The sequence below is a fragment of the Zosterops lateralis genome (assembly GCF_965231275.1).
Source record: "Zosterops lateralis genome assembly, chromosome: 38".
In the NCBI taxonomy this organism is placed as follows: Eukaryota; Metazoa; Chordata; class Aves; order Passeriformes; family Zosteropidae; genus Zosterops; species Zosterops lateralis.
This window is the reverse complement of record NC_139798.1, coordinates 92,206-112,370: the sequence shown is the minus strand read 5'-3', so window position 1 is coordinate 112,370 and position 20,165 is coordinate 92,206. Positions and strand designations below refer to the sequence as shown.

Genomic DNA, 20,165 nt, shown 5'->3' with positions numbered 1-20,165 from the left:
TTCTTTTCTCAGCTGCCTCCAGGTCAAGAAAATCCCCAAATTTCCCCATTTTTCACTCAAAATTTCTCTTTTTTTCCCCCATTTTTTGTCTGTTTTTCCCCGTCTTTTCGTGTTTTTCGCGGCTTCGCATTTTCCCCTTTTTTTCCTCATTTCTTCCTCATTTTTCACCCAATTTTCACCAAATTTTTTTTGTTCTTCTCCTCTCATCCATCCCCACATTAACAAATTCTGATTTTCCACTCAATTTTCACCCAAAATTTCCCAGTTTTCCCCATTTTTCCCCCTAAAATCCCCATTTTTTCTCCGTTTTTCGCCATTTTTTTGCCATTTTTTCCCGTTTTTTTGCTTTTTCACCCCAAATTTTCCTCATTTTTCCCCATTTTTCCCCATTTTTCCCCCATTTTTTCCCCATTTTTCCCCCATTTTTTCCTCATTTTTTCCAAATTTTTCACCCATTTTTTCCCCATTTTTTCGCGTCTTTTCGTGGTTTCGCATTTTTCCCTTTTTTCCCATTTTTTCGTCATTTTTCACCCAAATTTCTTCGGGTTTTTTTTGCTCTTCCCCTCCCAGACGCCTCCAAGTAAAGAAATCTCTCTCAAACCCTCATTTCCCACCCAAATTTTGCCATTTTTTCCCCATTTTTTCCCCAAAATTTCTCGAAAATTCACATTTTTTTCCGTATTTTGCCCATTTTTTTAGTTTTTCACCCCGAATTTTTTCTCTCTCACCTTCGGCGAGTTTGGCCATGAGCTGCAGCCTCCCCGCGGCGGTGCCCAGCTCGGGCTCGTCCCCGCAGGTGAGGGGGGCGCCGGCGGGGCCGGGGGAGCTCTCGGGGAAGGTGACGTCGCTGGAGCCGTCGGGCCGTTCGCTCACCTGCCCCACGCGCATCGGCCGCCCCGCCAGCTCGAAGCCGTTCAGCTGCTCCAGGGCGCGCCGGGCGCACTCCGCCTCCGAGAACTGGGTTGGGGTGAAAAATGGAGATTTTGGTGAATCGGAGGAAAAAAACCGCGAGTTTTTATGAGAAAAAATGACGATTTTAGAGCGAAAAACGCGATTTTTACTCGAAAAAATCGGGGTTTTTTGAGGGTTCTGGGCAGGTTCTGCTACAGAAAACTTTGGGAAGAAAAAAGGGGATTTTGGTTAAAATTTGGGATTTTTTAAAAAAAATTGTGAGTTTTTAGAGCAAAAAATGACGATTTTAGAGCAAAAAATGGGATTTTTTACGCCAAAAAATTGGGGTTTTTTGAGGGTTCTGGGCAGGTTCCGCTACAGAAAATTTTGGGGCAAAACCACAAAAATTTGGTTAAAAAATGGGACCTGGGGAAAAAAACCGCGAGTTTTAATGAAAAAAAATGACGATTTTAGAGCGAAAAATAGGATTTTTACGTGAAAAAATCCGGTTTTTTTTGAACGTTCTGCTACAGAAAATTTTGGGGTGAAAAATAAAGATTTTCCTTAAATAATGGGATTTGGGGAAAAAAACCGCGTCTTTTTATGAGAAAAAATGACGATTTTAGAGCAAAAAATGGGATTTTTTACGCCAAAAAATTGGGGTTTTTTGAAGGTTCTGGGCAGGTTCTGCTACAGAAAATTTTGGGAAGAAAAAAGGGGATTTTGGTTAAAATTTGGGATTTTTTTAAAAAAAATTGTGAGTTTTTAGAGCAAAAAATGACGATTTTAGAGCGAAAAATGGGATTTTTACGTGAAAAAATCGGATTTTTTTGAGGGTTCTGGGCAGGTTCCGCTACAGAAAATTTTGGGGCAAAACCACAAAAATTTGGTTAAAAAATGGGACCTGGGGAAAAAAACCGCGAGTTTTTATGACAAAAAATGACGATTTTAGAGCGAAAAATAGGATTTTTACGCGAAAAAATCGGGTTTTTTTGAAGGTTCTGCCACAGAAAATTTTGGGGTGAAAAATAAAGATTTTCCTTAAAAAATGGGATTTGGGGAAAAAAACCGCGTCTTTTTATGACAAAAAATGACGATTTTAGAGCAAAAAACGCGATTTTTACGCGAAAAAATCGGAGTTTTTTGAAGGTTCTGGGCAGGTTCTGCTACAGAAAATTTTGGGAAGAAAAAAGGGGATTTTGGTTAAAATTTGGGATTTTTTAAAAAAAATTGTGAGTTTTTAGAGCAAAAAATGACGATTTTAGAGCGAAAAATGGGATTTTTAGGAGAAAAAAATGGGGTATTTATAGGAAAAAATCGATTTTTTACAGGAAAAAAATCTGTGATTTTTGGACGAAAAAAAAGGGGATTTTTTGAGACCAAACCCAAGATTTTTAGGAAAAAAAAAAAAGGAGATTTTAAGAGAAAAAAAGTAATTTTTTTGGGGGAAAAAACCCGGATTTTTGGGGTAAAAATTGGGGTTTTCAGATACAGAAATTGGCATTTTTAGGGAAAAAAAATCAGATTTTTTTTGAGCAAAAAAATGAGGATTTCTAGAGGAAAAAATGCAAATCTTAAAGCAAAAAAATGAGGGTTTTGGGGTAAAATTTGAGATTTTTAGAGTAAAAAAGTATTATTTTTAGAGGAAAAAATCTGATTTTTTGAGGAAAAAATGTGGATTTTTTACGGGAAAATTTGGGATTTTTATGGGGAAAAACCTGAATTTTTAAGGAGAAAAAAATTTGGATTTTTGGCGTAAAAAAATTGGGATTTTTATGGGGAAAAAAATTGAAATTTTATAGGAAAAAATTGTGGATTTTTAGAGAAAAAAATTGAGATTTTTGGTGTAAAAAAAAAGGGATTTTTAGGGGCAAAAATTTCGGATTTTTGGGGTAAAAAATTGGGAATTTTTAGAGAAAAAAATTTGAGATTTTTAGGGTAAAAAAATTGGGATTTTTGGGGGTAAAAAATTTATAGTTTTGGGGTAAAAATTGGGATTTTTATGGGAAAAAAGGAGATTTTTAGAAAAAAAAAAGGGATTTTTTAGGGGAAAGATTGGGATTTTTGGGGTAAAAAAATGGGATTTTTAGGGTTAAAAAATGGGACTTTGGGATAAAAATTGGAATTTTTAAAGGGGAAAAATTTAAATTTTTAGGGGGAAAAAAATGGGATTTTGGAGTAAAAAATGGGATTTTTACAGGAAAAAATGGGATTTTTTTGGGGTAAAAAATGTGATTTTTATGGGGAAAAAAGTGATTTTTTGGAGTAAAAATTTTGAGTTTTAAGAGAAAAAAATCAGATTTTTTGAGAAAAAAAGGGATTTTTTTTAATAGGAAAAATTGGGGAATTTTTAGAGAAAAAAATTGAGATTTTTAGGGTAAAAAAAATGACATTTTGGGGTAAAAAAATGGGATTTTCATGGGGAAAAAAGGGATTTTTAGACAAAAAAAATTGGGACTAATTGGGGTTAAAAAATGGGATTTTTAGGGAATAAAAACGGCATTTTTGGGGGTAAAAAATGGGATTTTTATGGGGAAAAAAGGGATTTTTTAGAGAGAATAAATGGGAATTTTTAGAGAAAAAATTTGAGATTTTTAGGGTAAAAAAACCGGGATTTTGGGGGGTAAAAAATTTGTAGTTTTGGGGTAAAAATTGGGATTTTTAGAGACAAAAAAAGGGATTTTTAGACAAAAAAATTTGGATTTTTGGGGTAAAAATGGGATTTTACAGAGCAAAAATTTTTGGTGTAAAAAAAAGGATTTCTGGGTTAAAAAATGAGATTTTTGGGGTAAAAATTTGGGGTTTTTTTAAGAGAAAAAAAGGGATTTTTCAGGAGGAAAAACAGGATTTCTAGGGAAAAAAAAAAATCAGATTTTTTGAGGAAAAGATTTGGATTTTCGGCGTAAAAAATTGGGATTTTTAGGGGGAAAAAATTCGGATTTTTGGGGTTAAAAAAATGGGAATTTTTACAGAAAAAAATCGAGATTTTTAGGGAAAAAAAAAATAAAATTTCTAAGGTAAAAAAATGACATTTTGGGGTAAATAAAACACAATTTTCGGGGTAAAAAAAGGGAATTTTGGTGACTGACCGTGATGAATCCGTAGCCCTTGGACTGTCCCGTCTCCGGGTCCCGCATCAGGACGATCCCCTCGATCTGTGGGCGGGGACAGAAAAAAGGGGCGGGGCCTCAGCAAAAGGGGCGGGGCCTCAGTGTGGCCACGCCCCCAAAACCGACCAATCAAATGTGAGGGAAATTGACACAAAATTTGGCAAAATTTGGCCCAAAATTGACCCAAATTTCCCCATTTTTGACCCAAAAATCCCCAATTTTGACCCAAATTTCCCAATTTTGACCCAAAAAATTCTCAATTTTGACCCAAAAATCTCCACTTTTGACCCAAATTTCCCCAATTTTGACCCAAAAATCCCCAATTTTGACCCAAAAAATCCCCAATTTTGACCCAAAATCCCCAAATTTCCCCATTTTTCCCCAAATTTCCCCAATTTTGACCCAAAAATCCCCAATTTTGACCCAAATTTCCCAATTTTGACCCAAAAAATTCTCAATTTTGACCCAAAAATCTCCACTTTTGACCCAGATTTCCCCAATTTTGACCCAAAAATCCCCAATTCTGACCCAAAAATCCTCAATTTTGACCCAAAAAATCCTCAATTTTGACCCAAAATCCCCAAATTTGACCCAAAAATCCCCAAATTTGACCCAAATTTCCCCAAATTTCCCCATTTTTCCCCAAATTTCCCCAATTTTCACCCAAAATCCCCAAATTTGACCGAAATTTCCCCAATTTTGACCCAAAATCCCCAATTTTGACCCAAATTTCCCCAAATTTCTCCTTTTTTCCCCAAATTTCCCCAATTTTCCCCCCAAATTTCCCTAATTTTGACCCAAATTTCCCAATTTTGACCCAAAAAATTCTCAATTTTGACCCAAAAATCTCCACTTTTGACCCAAATTTCCCCAATTTTGACCCGAATTTCCCCAATTTTGACCCAAAAATCCCCAATTTTGACCCAAAATCCCCAAATTTCCCCATTTTTCCCCAAATTTCCCCAATTTTCCCCAAATTTCCCCAATTTTGACCCAAAAATCCCCAAATTTGACCCAAATTTCTCCAATTTTGACCCAAAAATCCCCAATTTTGACCCAAATTTCCCCAAATTTCTCCTTTTTTCCCCAAATTTCCCCGATTTTCCCCCCAAATTTCCCTAATTTTGTCCCAAATTTCCCCAATTTCGACCCAAATTTCCCAAAATTTCTCCATTTTAACCCAAATTTCCCCAATTTTGACCCAAATTTCCCTTTTTGTTTTTGGTTAATCTGTGGGCGGGGCCAGAGAAAAGGGGCGGGGCCTCAGTGTGGCCACACCCCCAAAACCGACCAATCAAATGTGGGGGAAATTGACACAAAATTTGGCAAAATTTGACCCCAAATTGACCCAAATTTCCCCATTTTTTTGTTGATCTGTGGGCGGGGACAGAGGAAAAAGGGGCGTGGCCTCAGTGAAAGGGGCGGGGCTTCACTCTGGCCACGCCCCCAAAACCAACCAATCAAATGTGGAGGAAATTGACCCAAAATTGACCCAAAATTGACCCAAATTTCCCCATTTTTCACCCAAATTTCCCCAATTTTGACCCAAAATTCCTCAATTTTGACCCCAAATTTTTCCCCCTAATTTCCCAAAAATTTCCCCATTTTCACCCAAATTTCCCCATTTTTCCCCAAAATAACCCCAAAATCTCCATTTTTAACCCAAAATCTTCATTTCTACCCAAAATCCCCATTTTTTCCCCCAAATTTCCCCATTTTTGACCCAAATTTCCCCGTTTTTTGCCCAAATTTCCCCAAAATCTCCATTTTTAACCCAAAATCCCCATTATTCCCCCAAATTTCCCAAAAATCTCCGTTTTTTTCACCCAAAATTCCCCATTTTTGACCCAAATTTTGCCATTTTTCCCCAGATTTCCCCAGAATTGCCCCAAAACCTCTTTTCCTTAACCCAAAATCTTCATTTTTCACACAAGTTTCTCCATTTTTACCTGAATTTCCCCTTTTTTTGACCCAAATTCTCCATTTTCACCCAAAATTCCCCATTTTGACGCAAATTTCCCCAATTTTGACCCAAAAATCCCCAATTTGGACCCAAATTTCCCCATTTTTGTGTCGCTCTGTGGGCGGGGACAGACAAAAGGGGGCGGGGCTTCAGTGTGGCCACGCCCCCAAAACCGACCAATCAAATGTGGGGGAAATTCACACAAAATTGACCCAAAATTGACCCAAAATTCCCCATTTTAACCCAAATTTCCCCAATTTTGACCCAAATTTCCCAAAATTTCCCCATTTTGACCCAAATTTCCCCAATTTTGACCCAAAAATCCCCAATTTTGACCCAAATTTCCCAAAATTTCCCCATTTTTGACCCAAATTTCTCCAATTTTAACCCAAATTTCCCCATTTTTTTTGTTGATCTGTGGGCGGGGCCAGAGAAAAGGGGGCGGGGCTTCAATTGGCCACGCCCCAAAAAACCGACCAATCAAATGTGGGGGAAATTGACACAAAATTTGGCAAAATTTGACCCCAAATTGACCCAAATTTCCCCTTTTTTTTGTTGATCTGTGGGCGGGGACAGAGGAAAAAGGGGCGTGGCCTCAGTGAAAGGGGCGGGGCTTCACTCTGGCCACGCCCCCAAAACCAACCAATCAAATGTGGAGGAAATTGACCCAAAATTGACCCAAAATTGACCCAAATTTCCCCATTTTTGACCCAAATCCCTCATTTTTCACCCGATTTTCACCAAATTTTTTTTGTTTTTCACCTCTCAGCCTCCCCCAGGTGTGTCCAGCCCCTCCCACCTGTCCCCAGGTGCCCCAAAACCCCCAAATTTCCCCCAAAATTCACATTTTTTCCCCCATTTTTGACCTAAGATCCTCATTTTCCACCTGATTTTCACCAAATTTTTTTTGTTCTTTCCCATTTTTTCCACATTTTCTGCCTCCCAGGTGTCCCCAAATGACCCAAACCCCCGAATTCCCCCAAATTTCCCCAAAAATCCCCCCAAAATTCACATTTTTTACCCAAAATTCACTTTTTTTTTCCCAAAAATTCACATTTTTCCCCCTAAAATCCCCATTTTTCACCCGATTTTCACCAAATTTTTTCTGTTTTTCCCCATTTTTGTGTCCCCAGGTGACCCAAACCCCCAAATTTCCCCCAAATTTCCCCCAAAATCCCAATTTTTCACCCCAAAATCCCCATTTTCCACCTATTTCCCCCGTTTTACTGAAAATTCACGTTTTTCGCCTTAAAATCCTCATTTTTGACCTGATTTTCACCAAATTTTTTTTGTTTTTCACCTCCCACCTTTCCCCAGGTGTGTCAGGGTGTGTCCAAACCCCAAAATCACCCCAAATTTTCCCATTTTTCCCTTGGAAATCCAATTTCTTTACCCCAAAATCACCAAAATTGACCTAAAATCCCCATTTTTCACCCGATTTCCACCAAATTTTTTTTGTTCTTCCCCATTTTTTCCCCATTTTCTCCCTCCCACCTTTCCCCAGGTGTCCCCAGGTGTCCCCAGGTGTTTCCAGGTGACCCCAAATCCTCCAAAATTCCCCGAAAATTCCCATTTTTTCCACCATTTTTGACCTAAAATCTTCATTTTTCACCCGATTTTCACCAAATTTTTTTTTGTTTTTCCCCATTTTCTGCCCCCCAGGCGCCCCCAGACCTTCCCGAAGGGCTCGAAGATGCAAAATTGCCCCAAAATCCCCGTTTTTCACCCCAAAATCCCCATTTCCAACTAGAATCACCGTTTTTGATCTAAAATCCCCATTTTTCACCCAATTTTCACCAAATTTTTTTTGGTTTTCCCCGTTTTTTCCCGTCCAGGTGCCCCCAGGTGTGTCCAGGTGACCCAAAACCCCAAAATTTCCCATTTTCACCCCAAATTCCACCACTTTTTACCAAAAATCCCCCCAAAATTCACATTTTTCCTCCTAAAATCCCCATTTTTCACCCAAATTTCACCAGCTTTTTTTTATTTATTCCCTCCCACCTGTCTCCAGGTGTGTCCAGGTGACCCCAAATCCCCCAAATCCCCCAAATTTCCCCAAAATTACCCCAAAATCCCTCTTTTCTCCCTTCAAAATCCAATTTTTTTACCCCAAAATCCCCGTTTTTGACCCAAAATTCACTTTTTTTCCCCTAAAATCCTCATTTTTCACCCGATTTTCACCAAATTTTTTTTGTTCTTCCCCATTTTTCCCCATTTTCTCCCTCCCACCTTTCCCCAGGTGTCCCGAGGTGTTTCCAGGTGTTTCCAGGTGACCCAAAAACCTCCAAATTCCCCGAAAATTCCCATTTTTTCCACCATTTTTGACCTAAAATCCCCATTTTTCACCCCATTTTCACCGAATTTTTTCTCTTTTTCCCCATTTCCTCCCCCCAGGTGTGTCCAGGTGCCCCAAAACCCCCAAAATCCCCCAAATTTCCTCAAAATCTCCAATTTTCCCCCTAAAATCACCAAAATTGACCTAAAATCCTCATTTTTCACCCGATTTTCACCAAATTTTTTTTGTTTTTCCCCGTTTTTTCCCCGTTTTCTGCCCCCCAGGCGCCCCCAGACCTTCCCGAAAGGCTCGAAGATGCAAAATTGCCCCAAAATCCCCATTTTTCCACCCAAAATTCCCCATTTCTACCTAAAATCACCAAATTTGACCTAAAATCCCCGTTTTTCATCCGATTTTCACCAAATTTTTTTTGTTTTTCTCCTCCAGGTGCCCCCAGGTGTCTCCAGGTGACCCAAAACCCCCAAATTTGCCCAAAATCCCCCCAAAATTCCCATTTTTTTCCCGAAAATTCCCATTTTTTCCCCCATTTTTGACCTAAAATCCTCATTTTTCACCCGATTTTCACCGAATTTTTTTTGTTTTTCCCCGTTTTTTCCCCTTTTTCTGCCCCCCAGGCGCCCCCAGACCTTCCCGAAGGGCTCGAAGATGCCCCGGAGCATTTCCTTGGTGATGTTGCAGTGCAGGGAGCCGACGTAGAGCCGCAAGGGGCCGCCCGAGCCCTTCTGCAGGGGCGCCGCCATCGCCGCCAGCCGGTTCTTCTCGGCCTGGGGGGGAAAAGGTGAGAGCAGGTGAGCGAAATCCCCGAAAAATAGAGAAAATTTGGGTAAAAATGACACAAAAATGAAGAAAATCGGTCGAGAAATGACCAAGTTATGGCAAAAAATGACCCAAAAATCATCAAAAGTGACTCAAAAATGCATGAAATGGACCCAAAATTTAGGCCAGGTGAGACAGGTGGGTGAAATTCTTAAAAAATAGAAAAAATTTGGGAAAAAATGACCCAAAAATGAAGAAAATCGGTCGAGACGTGATGAAAATACGGAAAAAAAATGAGAAAATCGACACAAAAATGACAAAAAATCAACACAAAAATGGATTAAATGGACCCAAAATTCATCCCAGGTGAGACAGGTGAGACAATTGAGGAAAATGACCCAAAAAAGTGGAGAAAAATGACCCAAAAATGAAGAAAATCGGCCCAAAAATGACCAAAATACACCAAAAAATTATCGAAATCGAAAATACGACAAAATCGACCCAAAAATGATAAAAATTGATACAAAAATGGCCCAAATTGACCCAAATTGACCCAAAATCCAGCCCAGGTGAGACAGGGGAGAAAAATTCCCGAAAAATAGAGAAAATTTGGGAAAAAATGAGCCAAAAATGAAGAAAATTGGTCAAGAAATGACCAAGTTATGGCAAAAAACGAAGAAATTAACCTAAAAATGAAGAAAATCGACCTAAAAATGGCAAAAATTGACCCAAAATCAGCCCAGGTGAGACAGGTGAGTGAAATTCCCGAAAAAAAATGGAGAAAAATGAGCCAAAAATTCTGAAAAAAATTCCGAAAAGATCCCCAAAAAAATCCTCAAAAAATCACAAAAAAATAAAAAAAAAAAAAATCGAAAAAAATTCTGAAAAAAAAATTTTTTTTCAAAAAATCATCAAAAAATCCCTAAAATTTCCCCAAAAAGACGCTAAAAAACAAAAAAAAAAAATCCCAAAAAAATCGCCCAAAAATCTGAAAAAAATCAAAAAAATTCCAAAAAAAAACAGAAAAAAATCAGAAAAAAATCCCCAAAAAATCACAAAAAAATTCACAAAAACTCCGAAAAAAATCAGGAAAAAATTAGAAAAAAATCCAAAAAAATCTGAAAAAAATCTCAAAAAATTCCGAAAAAAATCCAAAAAAATTGGAAAAAAATTCCAAAAAAATTTAAAAAAAAAATCCCCGATTTTTTCCCCAACTTTTCCCCAAATTTTTCCCCAAAATAAACCAAATTTTTGTGCCCCACCGACTGGATCTCACAGAATCCTCTGGGGCAGTTCTGCTCTGAGGGGCCAAAATGTTCCCCCAAAATGCCCCAAAAAATCCCCCAAAAATCGGAAAAAAATTCCAAAAAAAAATTCCCCCAAAAATTCCAAAAATATTGCACAAAAAATCCAAAAACAATCCCAAAAATACCGGAAAAAGTTCCAAAAAAATTCCAAAAATATCCCAAAAAATTCCAAAAAAAATCGGAAAAAAATCCACAAAAAATCAGAAAAAATAGCAAAAAAATCCTGAAAAAATTATCAAAAAATCACAAAAAATTCGCGAAAAAAAATGAGAAAAAATAGCAAAAAAATTCTGAAAAAACTCTCAAAAAATCACAAAAAAATCACAAAAAAAATCGGAAAAAAATGCGAAAATATCCTGAAAAATTCCGAAAAAATTCTCAAAAATTCCTCAAAAAATCCCAGAAAATTTGCAAAAAAATCAGAAAAAAATCCGAAAAAAATCCGAAAAAAATCCGAAAAAATTCCGAAAAAAATCTAAAAAAATTCAAAAAAAATTCTGAAAAAAATCCGAAAAAATTCTGAAAAAATCCCTAATTTTTTCCCAATTTTTTCCCAATTTTTCCCCATATTTTTCCCATAAAACAGTGAATTTTTTTGGCCCACCTGCTCAGCCTGGACGATGCTGGGCACGCCGAGCAGGCGCTGCCCCGTGAGGCCGATGGCCAAAGGCACCGACTGCATCTCACAGAACTCCCAAAAAATCACCAAAAATTCACAAAAAAATCAGAAAAAAATCAAAAAAAATTTCCAAAAAATTCCAAAAAAATCCCAAAAAAATCCCTAAAAAATCACAAAAAAAATCCACAAAAAATTCTCAAAAAATCAGAAAAAAATCACAAAAAAATCTGAAAAAAATTCTGAAAAATATCCGAAAAAATTCCAAAAAAATTCACAAAAAAATCTGAAAAAAATCCGAAAAAAATCCCAAAAAAATCGAAAAAAAAATTCTGAAAGAAATCTAAAAAAATCAAAAAAAATCCCAAAAAAATCCCTAAAAAATCACAAAAAATCCCCAAAAAATCATAAAAAAATCTGAACAAAATCTAAAAAAATTCCAAAAAAAAATCCGAAAAAATTCCAAAAAAAACCCGAAAAAAATCTGAAAAAATTCCAAAAAAATCTGAAAAAAATCTGAAAAAAATCCGAAAAAAATCTGAAAAAAATAGGAAAAAAATCAAAAAAAAATCTGAAAAAAATCTGAAAAAAAATCTGAAAAAATTCTGGAAAAAATTCCAAAAAAATTCTGGAAAAAATCTGAAAAAATTCCAAAAGAAATCCGAAAAAAATCTGAAAAAAATCCAAAAAAACCCTAAAAAAATTGGACAAAAATCACAAAAAAATCCCCAAAAAATCCACAAAGAAAATCCCCAAAAAATTCACAAAAAAATCACAAAGAAATCCCAAAAAAATCATAAAAAAATCCAAAAAATTCCAAAAAAATCCAAAAAAACCCTGAAAAAATTCTCAAAAATTCCTCAAAAAATCACAAAAAAATTCCCAAAAAATCACAAAAAAAATCAGAAAAAGACCTGAAAAAAATCCGAAAAAACTGGAAAAAAATTGGAAAAAAATTGGAAAAAAATTCCAAAAAAATCCCATATTTTTCCCAAATTTTTCCCAATTTTTTCCCGATTTTTCCCCAAATTTTTTCCCAACTTTTCCCCAAAAAAAATCAAATTTCAGTGCCCCACCTGTGATGCCTGGACGATGATGGGCACGCCGAGCAGGCGCTGCCCCGTGAGGCCGATGGCCAAAGGCACCGACTGGATCTCGCAGAACTCCACGTAGGCGATGCCCTTCGAGCGCCGCGAGTTCCGGTCCGAGATGATCCGCACGTCGCGCACCTAAAGGGAAATAAAAATAAACAAAATAAAATCAAAAATTAACATTAAAATGTGGTAAAAAAATTCAGAAATTCTGGGGAAAAAATCTGGGATTTTTCAGGGAATTTTTTTTGGATTTTTTTTTTTTTTAGATTTTTTGGGGATTTTTAAAAGATTTTTAAAGGATTTTTTGGGATTTTTTTGAGGATTTTTTGGGATTTTTTGGGGATTTTTTGAGATTTTTTTGAGATTTTTTGGGGGGATTTTTGGAGATTTTTTTGAGATTTTTTGGGAATTATTAGGGAATTTTTTGAAGATTTTTTGGGTTTTTTTTTTTATTTTTTTGGGATTTTTTTGAGATTGTTTTGGGATTTTTGGGATTTTTTTTGGAGAATTTTTTGAGAATTTTTTGAGATTTTATTGAGATTTTTTGAAATTTTTTGGGGGAATTTTTTGGGATATTTTTAGGGATTTTGGGGGGATTTTTTAGGGATTTTTTCAGATTTTTTTTTGACTTTTTGGGGAGATTTTTGGGAATTTTTTTGGGATTTTTTCTGGAAATTTTTTGAGGGATTTTTTTTTTTTAGATTTTCTGGGGATTTTTTGGAGATTTTTAAAGGATTTTTTGGGTGATTTTTTTTTTTTTGGGGGGGGACTTTTTTTGTGATTTTTCGGGGATTTTTTAAGGATTTTTAAAAATTTTTCGAAGAATTTTTAAGGGATGCTTTTAAAGACTTTTTTGAAATTTTTAGAAGATTTTTAGGAAATTTTTCTGGATTTTTAGGGAATTTTTGGAAGGATTTTTTAGGGTATTTTGGAAAGATTTTTTAAAGATGTTTTTAGAGAATTTTTAGGTGATTTTTGGGGATTCTTTGAAATTTTTTAGAATTTTTTTTCAATTTTAATAGGATTTTAGAGGATTTTTTTTTTAATTTTAGGGGATCTTTTTGGATTTTTTAAAGATTTTTTTAGGGATATTGTGAGATATTTTTTGGATATTTTTACAGGAATTTTTTGAGATTTTTAAAGAAATTTTTGACATTTTTCCCATGATTTTCCCACAATTTTTCCCAGATTTTCCCCAGATTTTCTCCGATTTTTTCCAGGATTTTTCCCCACATTTCCCACAACTTTTCCCATATTTTTCCCTGATTTTCCCTGATTTTGTCCAGAATTTTTTCCCTGATTTTTTCCAGGATTTTTCCCTGGATTTTCCCGGATTTTTTCCAGAATTTTCCCGGATTTTTTCCCGGATTTTTTCCCATCTTTTCCTGGATTTTTTTCCATCTTCCCCATTACTTTTTCCATGAATTTTCCGGAATTTTCTCCCCAAAATCCCAGGATTTTTACATTATATTTTCCAAGATTTTTCCATGATTTTTTCCTTGATTTTTCCAGGATTTTTTTTTGAACTTTCTCCCCAGAATTCTGGGATTTTTTCCACGATTTTTCCAGGACTTTTCTCCCTAAAAATCCAATTTTTTCTGGGATTTTTCGGGGATTTTTTTCTGGGATTTTTCCAGGACTTTTCTCCCTAAAAATACAAATTTTCTGGGATTTTTTCTGGGATTTTTCCCATATTTTTCCCCACAATTTTTCCCACTATTTTCCCCAGGATTTTCCCGGATTTTTTTCCCAATTTTCCCCATATTTTTCCCAGATTTTTCCCGTATTTTCCCAGATTATTTCCATTATTTTCCCTGATTTTTTCTACAATTTCTCCAGGATTTTTCCCAGATTTTTCACGATTTTTCCCACAATTTTCCCCTGATTTTTCCCATAATTTTCCCTGATTTTTTCCCAGATTTTTCCCATAATTTTTCCCTGATTTTCCCATATTTTTCCCAAATTCTTCCCACTATTTTTCCCATATTTTCCCACAACTTTTCCCTGATTTTTTCCAGATTTTTCCCAGATTTTTCCCACAATTTTCCTCAGATTTTTTTCCCACTATTTTTCCCACATTTTCCATGATTTTTCCCACTATTTTTCCCAGATTTTCTCCGATTTTTTCCAGGATTTTTCCCCACATTTCCCACAGTTTTTCCCAGACTTTTCCCATATTTTTCCCATTTTTTTTCCCACAATTTTTCCCTGATTTTTCTAGGATTTTTACCACGACTTCCCACGATATTTCCCAGGATTTTCCTCGATTTTTTCCCAGATTTTTCCCATATTTTTCCCATTATTTTCCCATGATTATTCCTCGGTTTTTCCCAGATTTTTCCCATATTTTTCCCAGGATTTTCCCTGATCTTTCCCATAAATTTTCCCATATTTTCCCTGATTTTTCCTGGATTCTTCCCATGATTTTCCTGGATTTTTTCCCTGATTTTCCCGGATTTTCCTGGATTTTTTTCCCCAATTTTTCCCATATTTTTCCTAAATTTTTCCCATATTTTTCCCTGATTTTTTCACGATTTTTCCCACCATTTTTCCTGACTTTTCCCAGATTTTTTCCAGGATTTTTACCATTGTTTTCCCCACATTTCCCGCTATTTTTCCCATGATTTTCCCCATATTTTTCCTAAATTTTTCCCTGATTTTTCCCCAGATTTTCCCTGATTTTTCCCACTATTTTCCCAGATTTTTCCCATATTTTTCCTAAATTTTTCCCATATTTTTCCCACGATTTTTCCCCGATTTTTCCCATTTTTTCCCTGATTTTTCCCACTATTTTTCCCCAGGATTTTCCCGGATTTTTTTCCCAATTTTCCCCATATTTTTCCTAAATTTTTCCCAGATTTTTCCCACAATTTTCCCCACATTTTTCCCATATTTTTCCCCACATTTCCCACAATTTTTCCTGTATTTTCCCCCGATTTTCCCCCGATTTTTCCCATATTTTTCCCTGATTTTTCCCACAATTTTTCCCTGATTTTTCCCATAATTTTCCCTGATTTTTTCCAGAATATTTTCCCTGACTTTTTCCAGAATTTTTCCCTTGATTTTCCCATATTTTTCCCAAATTTTTCCCATATTTTTCTCACATTTTTCCCATATTTTCCCACAACTTTTCCCTGATTTTTTCCAGATTTTTCCCAGATTTTTCCCACAATTTTCCTCAGATTTTTTTCCCACTATTCTTCCCACATTTTCCATGATTTTTCCCACTATTTTTCCCAGATTTTCTCCGATTTTTTCCAGGATTTTTCCCCACATTTCCCACAGTTTTTCCCAGACTTTTCCCATATTTTTCCCATTTTTTTCCCACAATTTTTCCCTGATTTTTCTAGGATTTTTACCACAACTTCCCACGATATTTCCCAGGATTTTCCTCGATTTTTTCCCAGATTTTTCCCATATTTTTCCCATTATTTTCCCTGATCTTTCCCATAAATTTTCCCATATTTTCCCTGATTTTTCCTGGATTCTTCCCATGATTTTCCTGGATTTTTTCCCTGATTTTCCCAGATTTTCCTGGATTTTTTCCCCAATTTTTCCCATATTTTTCCCACAATTTTTCCCATATTTTTCCCTGATTTTTTCCAGGATTTTTCCCAACATTTTCCCATTTTTAACCATTATTTTCCCACAATTTTTCCCATATTTTCCCCACATTTCCCACAATTTTTCCCTGATTTTTCCCACAATTTTTCCCTGATTTTTCCCTGATTTTTTCACGATTTTTCCCACCATTTTTCCTGATTTTTCCCAGATTTTTCCCACATTTCCCACAATTTTCCCCACACTTTTCCCTGATTTTTTCCCCTGATTTTCCCATATTTTTCCCAAAACTTTCCCATAATTTTCCCACATTTTTCCACAAATTTTCCCTGATTTTTCTCACAATTTTTCCCTGATTTTTCCCATATTTTACATGATTTTCTCCATATTTTTCCTAAATTTTTCCCTGATTTTTCCCCATATTCTTCATGATTTTTCCCACTGTTTTCCCACATTTTTCCCATGATTTTCCCCATATTTTTCCCAGATTTTCCCCGTATTTTCTCCGATTTTTTCCAGGATTTTTCCCCACATTTCCCACAATTTTTCCCAGACTTTTTCCATATTTTTCCCATTTCTTTACCATTATTTTCCCATGATTATTCCCAGATTTTTCCCATATTTTTCCCAGATTTTTCCCATATTTTTCCCTGATTTTTTCACAATTTTTCCCACAATTTTTCCCACAATTTTCCCCTGATTTTTTTCCAGAATTTTTCCCCTGATTTTCCCATATTTTTCCCAAATTTTTCCCACTATTTTTCCTATATTTTTTCCATATTTTCCCACAACTTTTCCCTGATTTTTCCCAGATTTTTCCCACAATTTCCCAGATTTTTCCTTTTTTTTTTTTTCCTGATTTTTCCCACTATTTTTCCCACAATTTTTCCCTGATTTTTCCCACTACTTTTCCCTGATTTTCTCAGATTTTTTCCAGGATTTTTCCCCACATTTCCCACAATTTTCCCCACATTTTTCCCTGATTTTTTCCCCTGATTTTCCCATATTTTTCCCAAAACTTTCCCATATTTTTCCCATATTTTTCCCTGATTTTTCTCACAATTTTTCCCTGATTTTTCCCATATTTTACATGACTTCCTCCATTTTTTCTCTGGGATTTTTCCAGGAATTTTCTCCCTAAAAATCCAATTTTTCTGGGATTTTTTCTCGGATTTTTTCTGGGATTTTTCCCACAATTTTCCCATTATTTTCCCCACATTTCCCACAACTTTTCCCATATTTTTCCCCCATTTTTCCCATATTTTTGGGGGGATTTTTCCCGACCTTCCCGACGGCGGAGAAGAAATCCTCGAGGTCCCGCGGGCGGATCCGGGCGGCGAGCTGCATGCAGAACACCGTCCTGGCGTCCCGCTCCTCGGGGCTCAGCGACCCCAAAGGCTCCCTGGAAAAGGGAAAAATACACCTGGAGTGAGAATTCCCAAAATTCCCAAAAAAATTCCCAAAAAATTGGCGCAAAAATGACGAAAATCGACCAAAAAATGACGAAAATCGACCCAAAACCGACTGAAATCAACTCAAAATCGACTCAAAATTGCCCCAAAACGGATCAAAATGACCCCAAAGATTTGCTAAGACAAGAGAGACACACCTGGATCCAAAATTCCCAAAAAATCCTCCCGGAATTCCCAAAAATTCCCACGGAATTCCCAAAAAACCTCATCGAAATAGACCCAAAAATGACCAAAATCGACCCAAAAAATGACAAAAATAGACCCAGAAACGACAAAAATGACTCCAAGATTGACCAAAATCAACCTAAAGAAGCTCAAAGATTTTTTGGGACAGAGGGGAAAACACCTGGAGTCAGAATTCCCAAAATTCCAAAAAAATTCCCAAAAAATTGGCGCAAAAATGACGAAAATCGACCCAAAAATGACAAAAATCGACCCAAAAATGACGAAAATGGCTCCAAAGTGGATCAAAAAGAGCCCAAAATGGAGCTGAAAGTGCCCCAAAATTTCCTGGACAGGTGAGACACACCTGGAGTGAGAATTCCCGAAATTCCCCAAAAAAATTCCCAAAAAATTGGCGCAAAAATGAGGAAAATCGACCAAAAAATGACCAAAATAGACCCAAAAATGACGAAAATGGCTCCAAAATTGATCTAAATTGACCCAAAATGGATCAAAATTACCCCAAAGGCTCCCTGGGACAGGTGAGACACACCTGGAGTGAGAATTCCCGAAATTCCCAAAAAATCCCCAAAAAATCGGCGCAAAAATGACGAAAATCGGCCAAAAAATGACCCGAAATGGCACCAAAATGGACCTAAATTGACCCAAAATGGCTCAAAAATGGATCAAAGGTTCCCTGGGAGAGTCAGAAATACACCTGGAGTCAGAATTCCCAAAATTCCCCAAAAATTCCCCAAAAATTCCCAAAAAATCCTGTTAAAATTGACCCAAAAATGACGAAAATCGACCAAAAAATGGCAAAAATGGTCCTAAAATTGACCCAAAATGGATCAAAATGAGCCCAAAGATTCCCTGGGACAGGTGAGACACACCTGGAGTGAGAATTCCCAAAAATTCCCAAATTCCCAAAAAATTCCCAAAAAAATTGACACAAAAATGACAAAAATTGACCAAAAAATGACCAAAATCGACCAAAAATTGACCCGAAATAAACCAAACTTGACCTAAAAGAGCCAAAATATTTCCTGGGATAGAAGAGAAAAGACTGGGTCCAAAATTCCCAAAAATTCCCAAAATTCCCAAAAAAATCCTGTGAAAAATTGATCCAAAAATAACGAAAATAAATCCAAAAATTCCCATTTTTTTCCCCTCTAAAAAGTTCCCATTTTTTTCCCCTTTAAAAATGGCTTTTTTTTGGTCAAAACTCCACTTTTTTTCCCCAAAATTCCCATTCCTCCCAAATTCCCCCATTTTTCCCAAAAATCCCCTTTTTAACCCCAAAAATCCAAAATTTTCCCCCAAATTCCTTTTTTTTTCCATTTTTCATCCCCCAAAATTCCTATTTTTCCTCTAAAAACCTCAATTTTTGCCCCAAAAATTCCCAATTTTTTTCCCAAAATCCCCATTTTTCCCCCAAAATCCCCATTTCTTTTCTCTCTAAAATTCACTTTTTTCTTCTAAAAACCTCCTTTTTTTGCCCAAAAACCCCCATTTTTTTCCCCAAAATCTCCATTTTTTCCCCCTCAAAAAAATCTCCATTTTTGCCCAAAATTCCCCATTTTTTCCCCTTTAAAATTCCCTTTTTTTCCTCTAAAAACCTCATTTTTTCCCCAAAAATCCCCATTTTTTCCCCCAAAATTCCCATTTTTTCCACTTAAAATTCCTGGTTATCTAAAAATAAAAACCCCAATTTTTTTCCCCAAAATTCCCATTTCCCCCCCCCAAAAATCACCTTTTTTCTTTTAAAAACCTCTTTTTTTCCCTTTAAAAATCCCCATTTTTTTCCCCAAAATTTCCCATTTCCCCCCCCAAAAAAATCTCATTTTTTGCCCCAAAATTTCTATTTTTTTCCCAAAAATCCCCCATTTTTTTCCTCTTTAAAATCCCCTTTTTTCCTCTAAAAACCTCAATTTCCCCAAAAATCCCCATTTTTTTCCCCTAAAATTCCCATTTTTCCCCCAAATTTTCCCCCAAAATTCACATTTTTATCCCCCAAAAAATCACATTTTTTTCTTCCAAAAACCTCATTTTTTGGCCAAAAATCCCCATTTTTTTTCCCTAAAAATTCCATTTTTTCCCCCAAAAATTCAAATTTCTCCCAAAAATTCCCATTTTTCCCCCAAATTTGCCCAAAATCCCCATTTTTTTTCCCCAAAAATTCCCATTCTCCCCCTCAAAAAAATCCCCATTTTTGCCCAAAATTCCCAATTTTTTCCCCTTTAAAATTCCACTTTTTTCCTCGCTAAAAAACTCATTTTTTCCCCAAAAATCCCCTTTTTTTTCCCCAAAAATTCCCATTTTTTCCCCTTTAAAATTCCCTTTTCTTCCCTTTAAAAACCTCATTTTTTGGCCAAAAATTCCCATTTTTTTCCTCTAAAAATCCCATTTCTTACCCCAAATTTCCATTTTTCCCCCAAAACCTCAAAATTTACCCTCCAAAATTCCCATTTTTCCCCCCAAAAAAATCACATTTTTTCCCCTAAAAACCTCATTTTTTGGCCAAATCCCCATTTTTTTTCCCTAAAATCCCATTTTTTCCCCAAAAATTCAAAAATTTCCCCAAAATTCTCATTTTTCCCCCAAATTTGCCCAAAATCCCCATTTTTTTCCCCAAAAATTCCCATTCTCCCCTCAAAAAAATCCCCATTTTTGCCCCAAATTTCCCAATTTTTCCCCTTTAAAATTCCCTTTTTTTCCTCTAAAAAACCTCATTTTTTGGCCAAAAATCCCCATTTTTTTCCCCAAAAATTCCCATTCTCCCCCTCAAAAAAATCCCCGTTTTTGCACCAAAATTCCCAATTTTTCCCCTTTAAAATTCCCTTTTTTTCCTCTAAAAAACCTCATTTTTTGCCCAAAAATCTCCCAATTTTTCCCCCAAAAATCCCCATTTTTTCCCCTTTAAAATTCCCTTTTTTC

General features: G+C 35.9%; 1 protein-coding gene across 3 annotated transcripts in view; it reads right to left on the bottom strand.

Moving 5' to 3' along the window:
- RBM23 (RNA binding motif protein 23) overlaps positions 1 to 20,165 on the bottom strand; it is a 44,437-nt gene that overhangs the window by 7,804 nt on the left and 16,468 nt on the right. For all 3 annotated transcript variants that reach the window (XM_083882187.1, XM_083882188.1, XM_083882189.1), the window contains exons 9-13: positions 16,879 to 16,996; positions 12,016 to 12,168; positions 8,887 to 9,024; positions 3,981 to 4,046; positions 729 to 957 (exon numbers count right to left, since the gene is read on the bottom strand). In XM_083882187.1, coding sequence (XP_083738313.1) covers positions 729 to 957; positions 3,981 to 4,046; positions 8,887 to 9,024; positions 12,016 to 12,168; positions 16,879 to 16,996 — 704 coding nt within the window. The remainder of the gene's footprint in view (positions 1 to 728; positions 958 to 3,980; positions 4,047 to 8,886; positions 9,025 to 12,015; positions 12,169 to 16,878; positions 16,997 to 20,165) is intronic.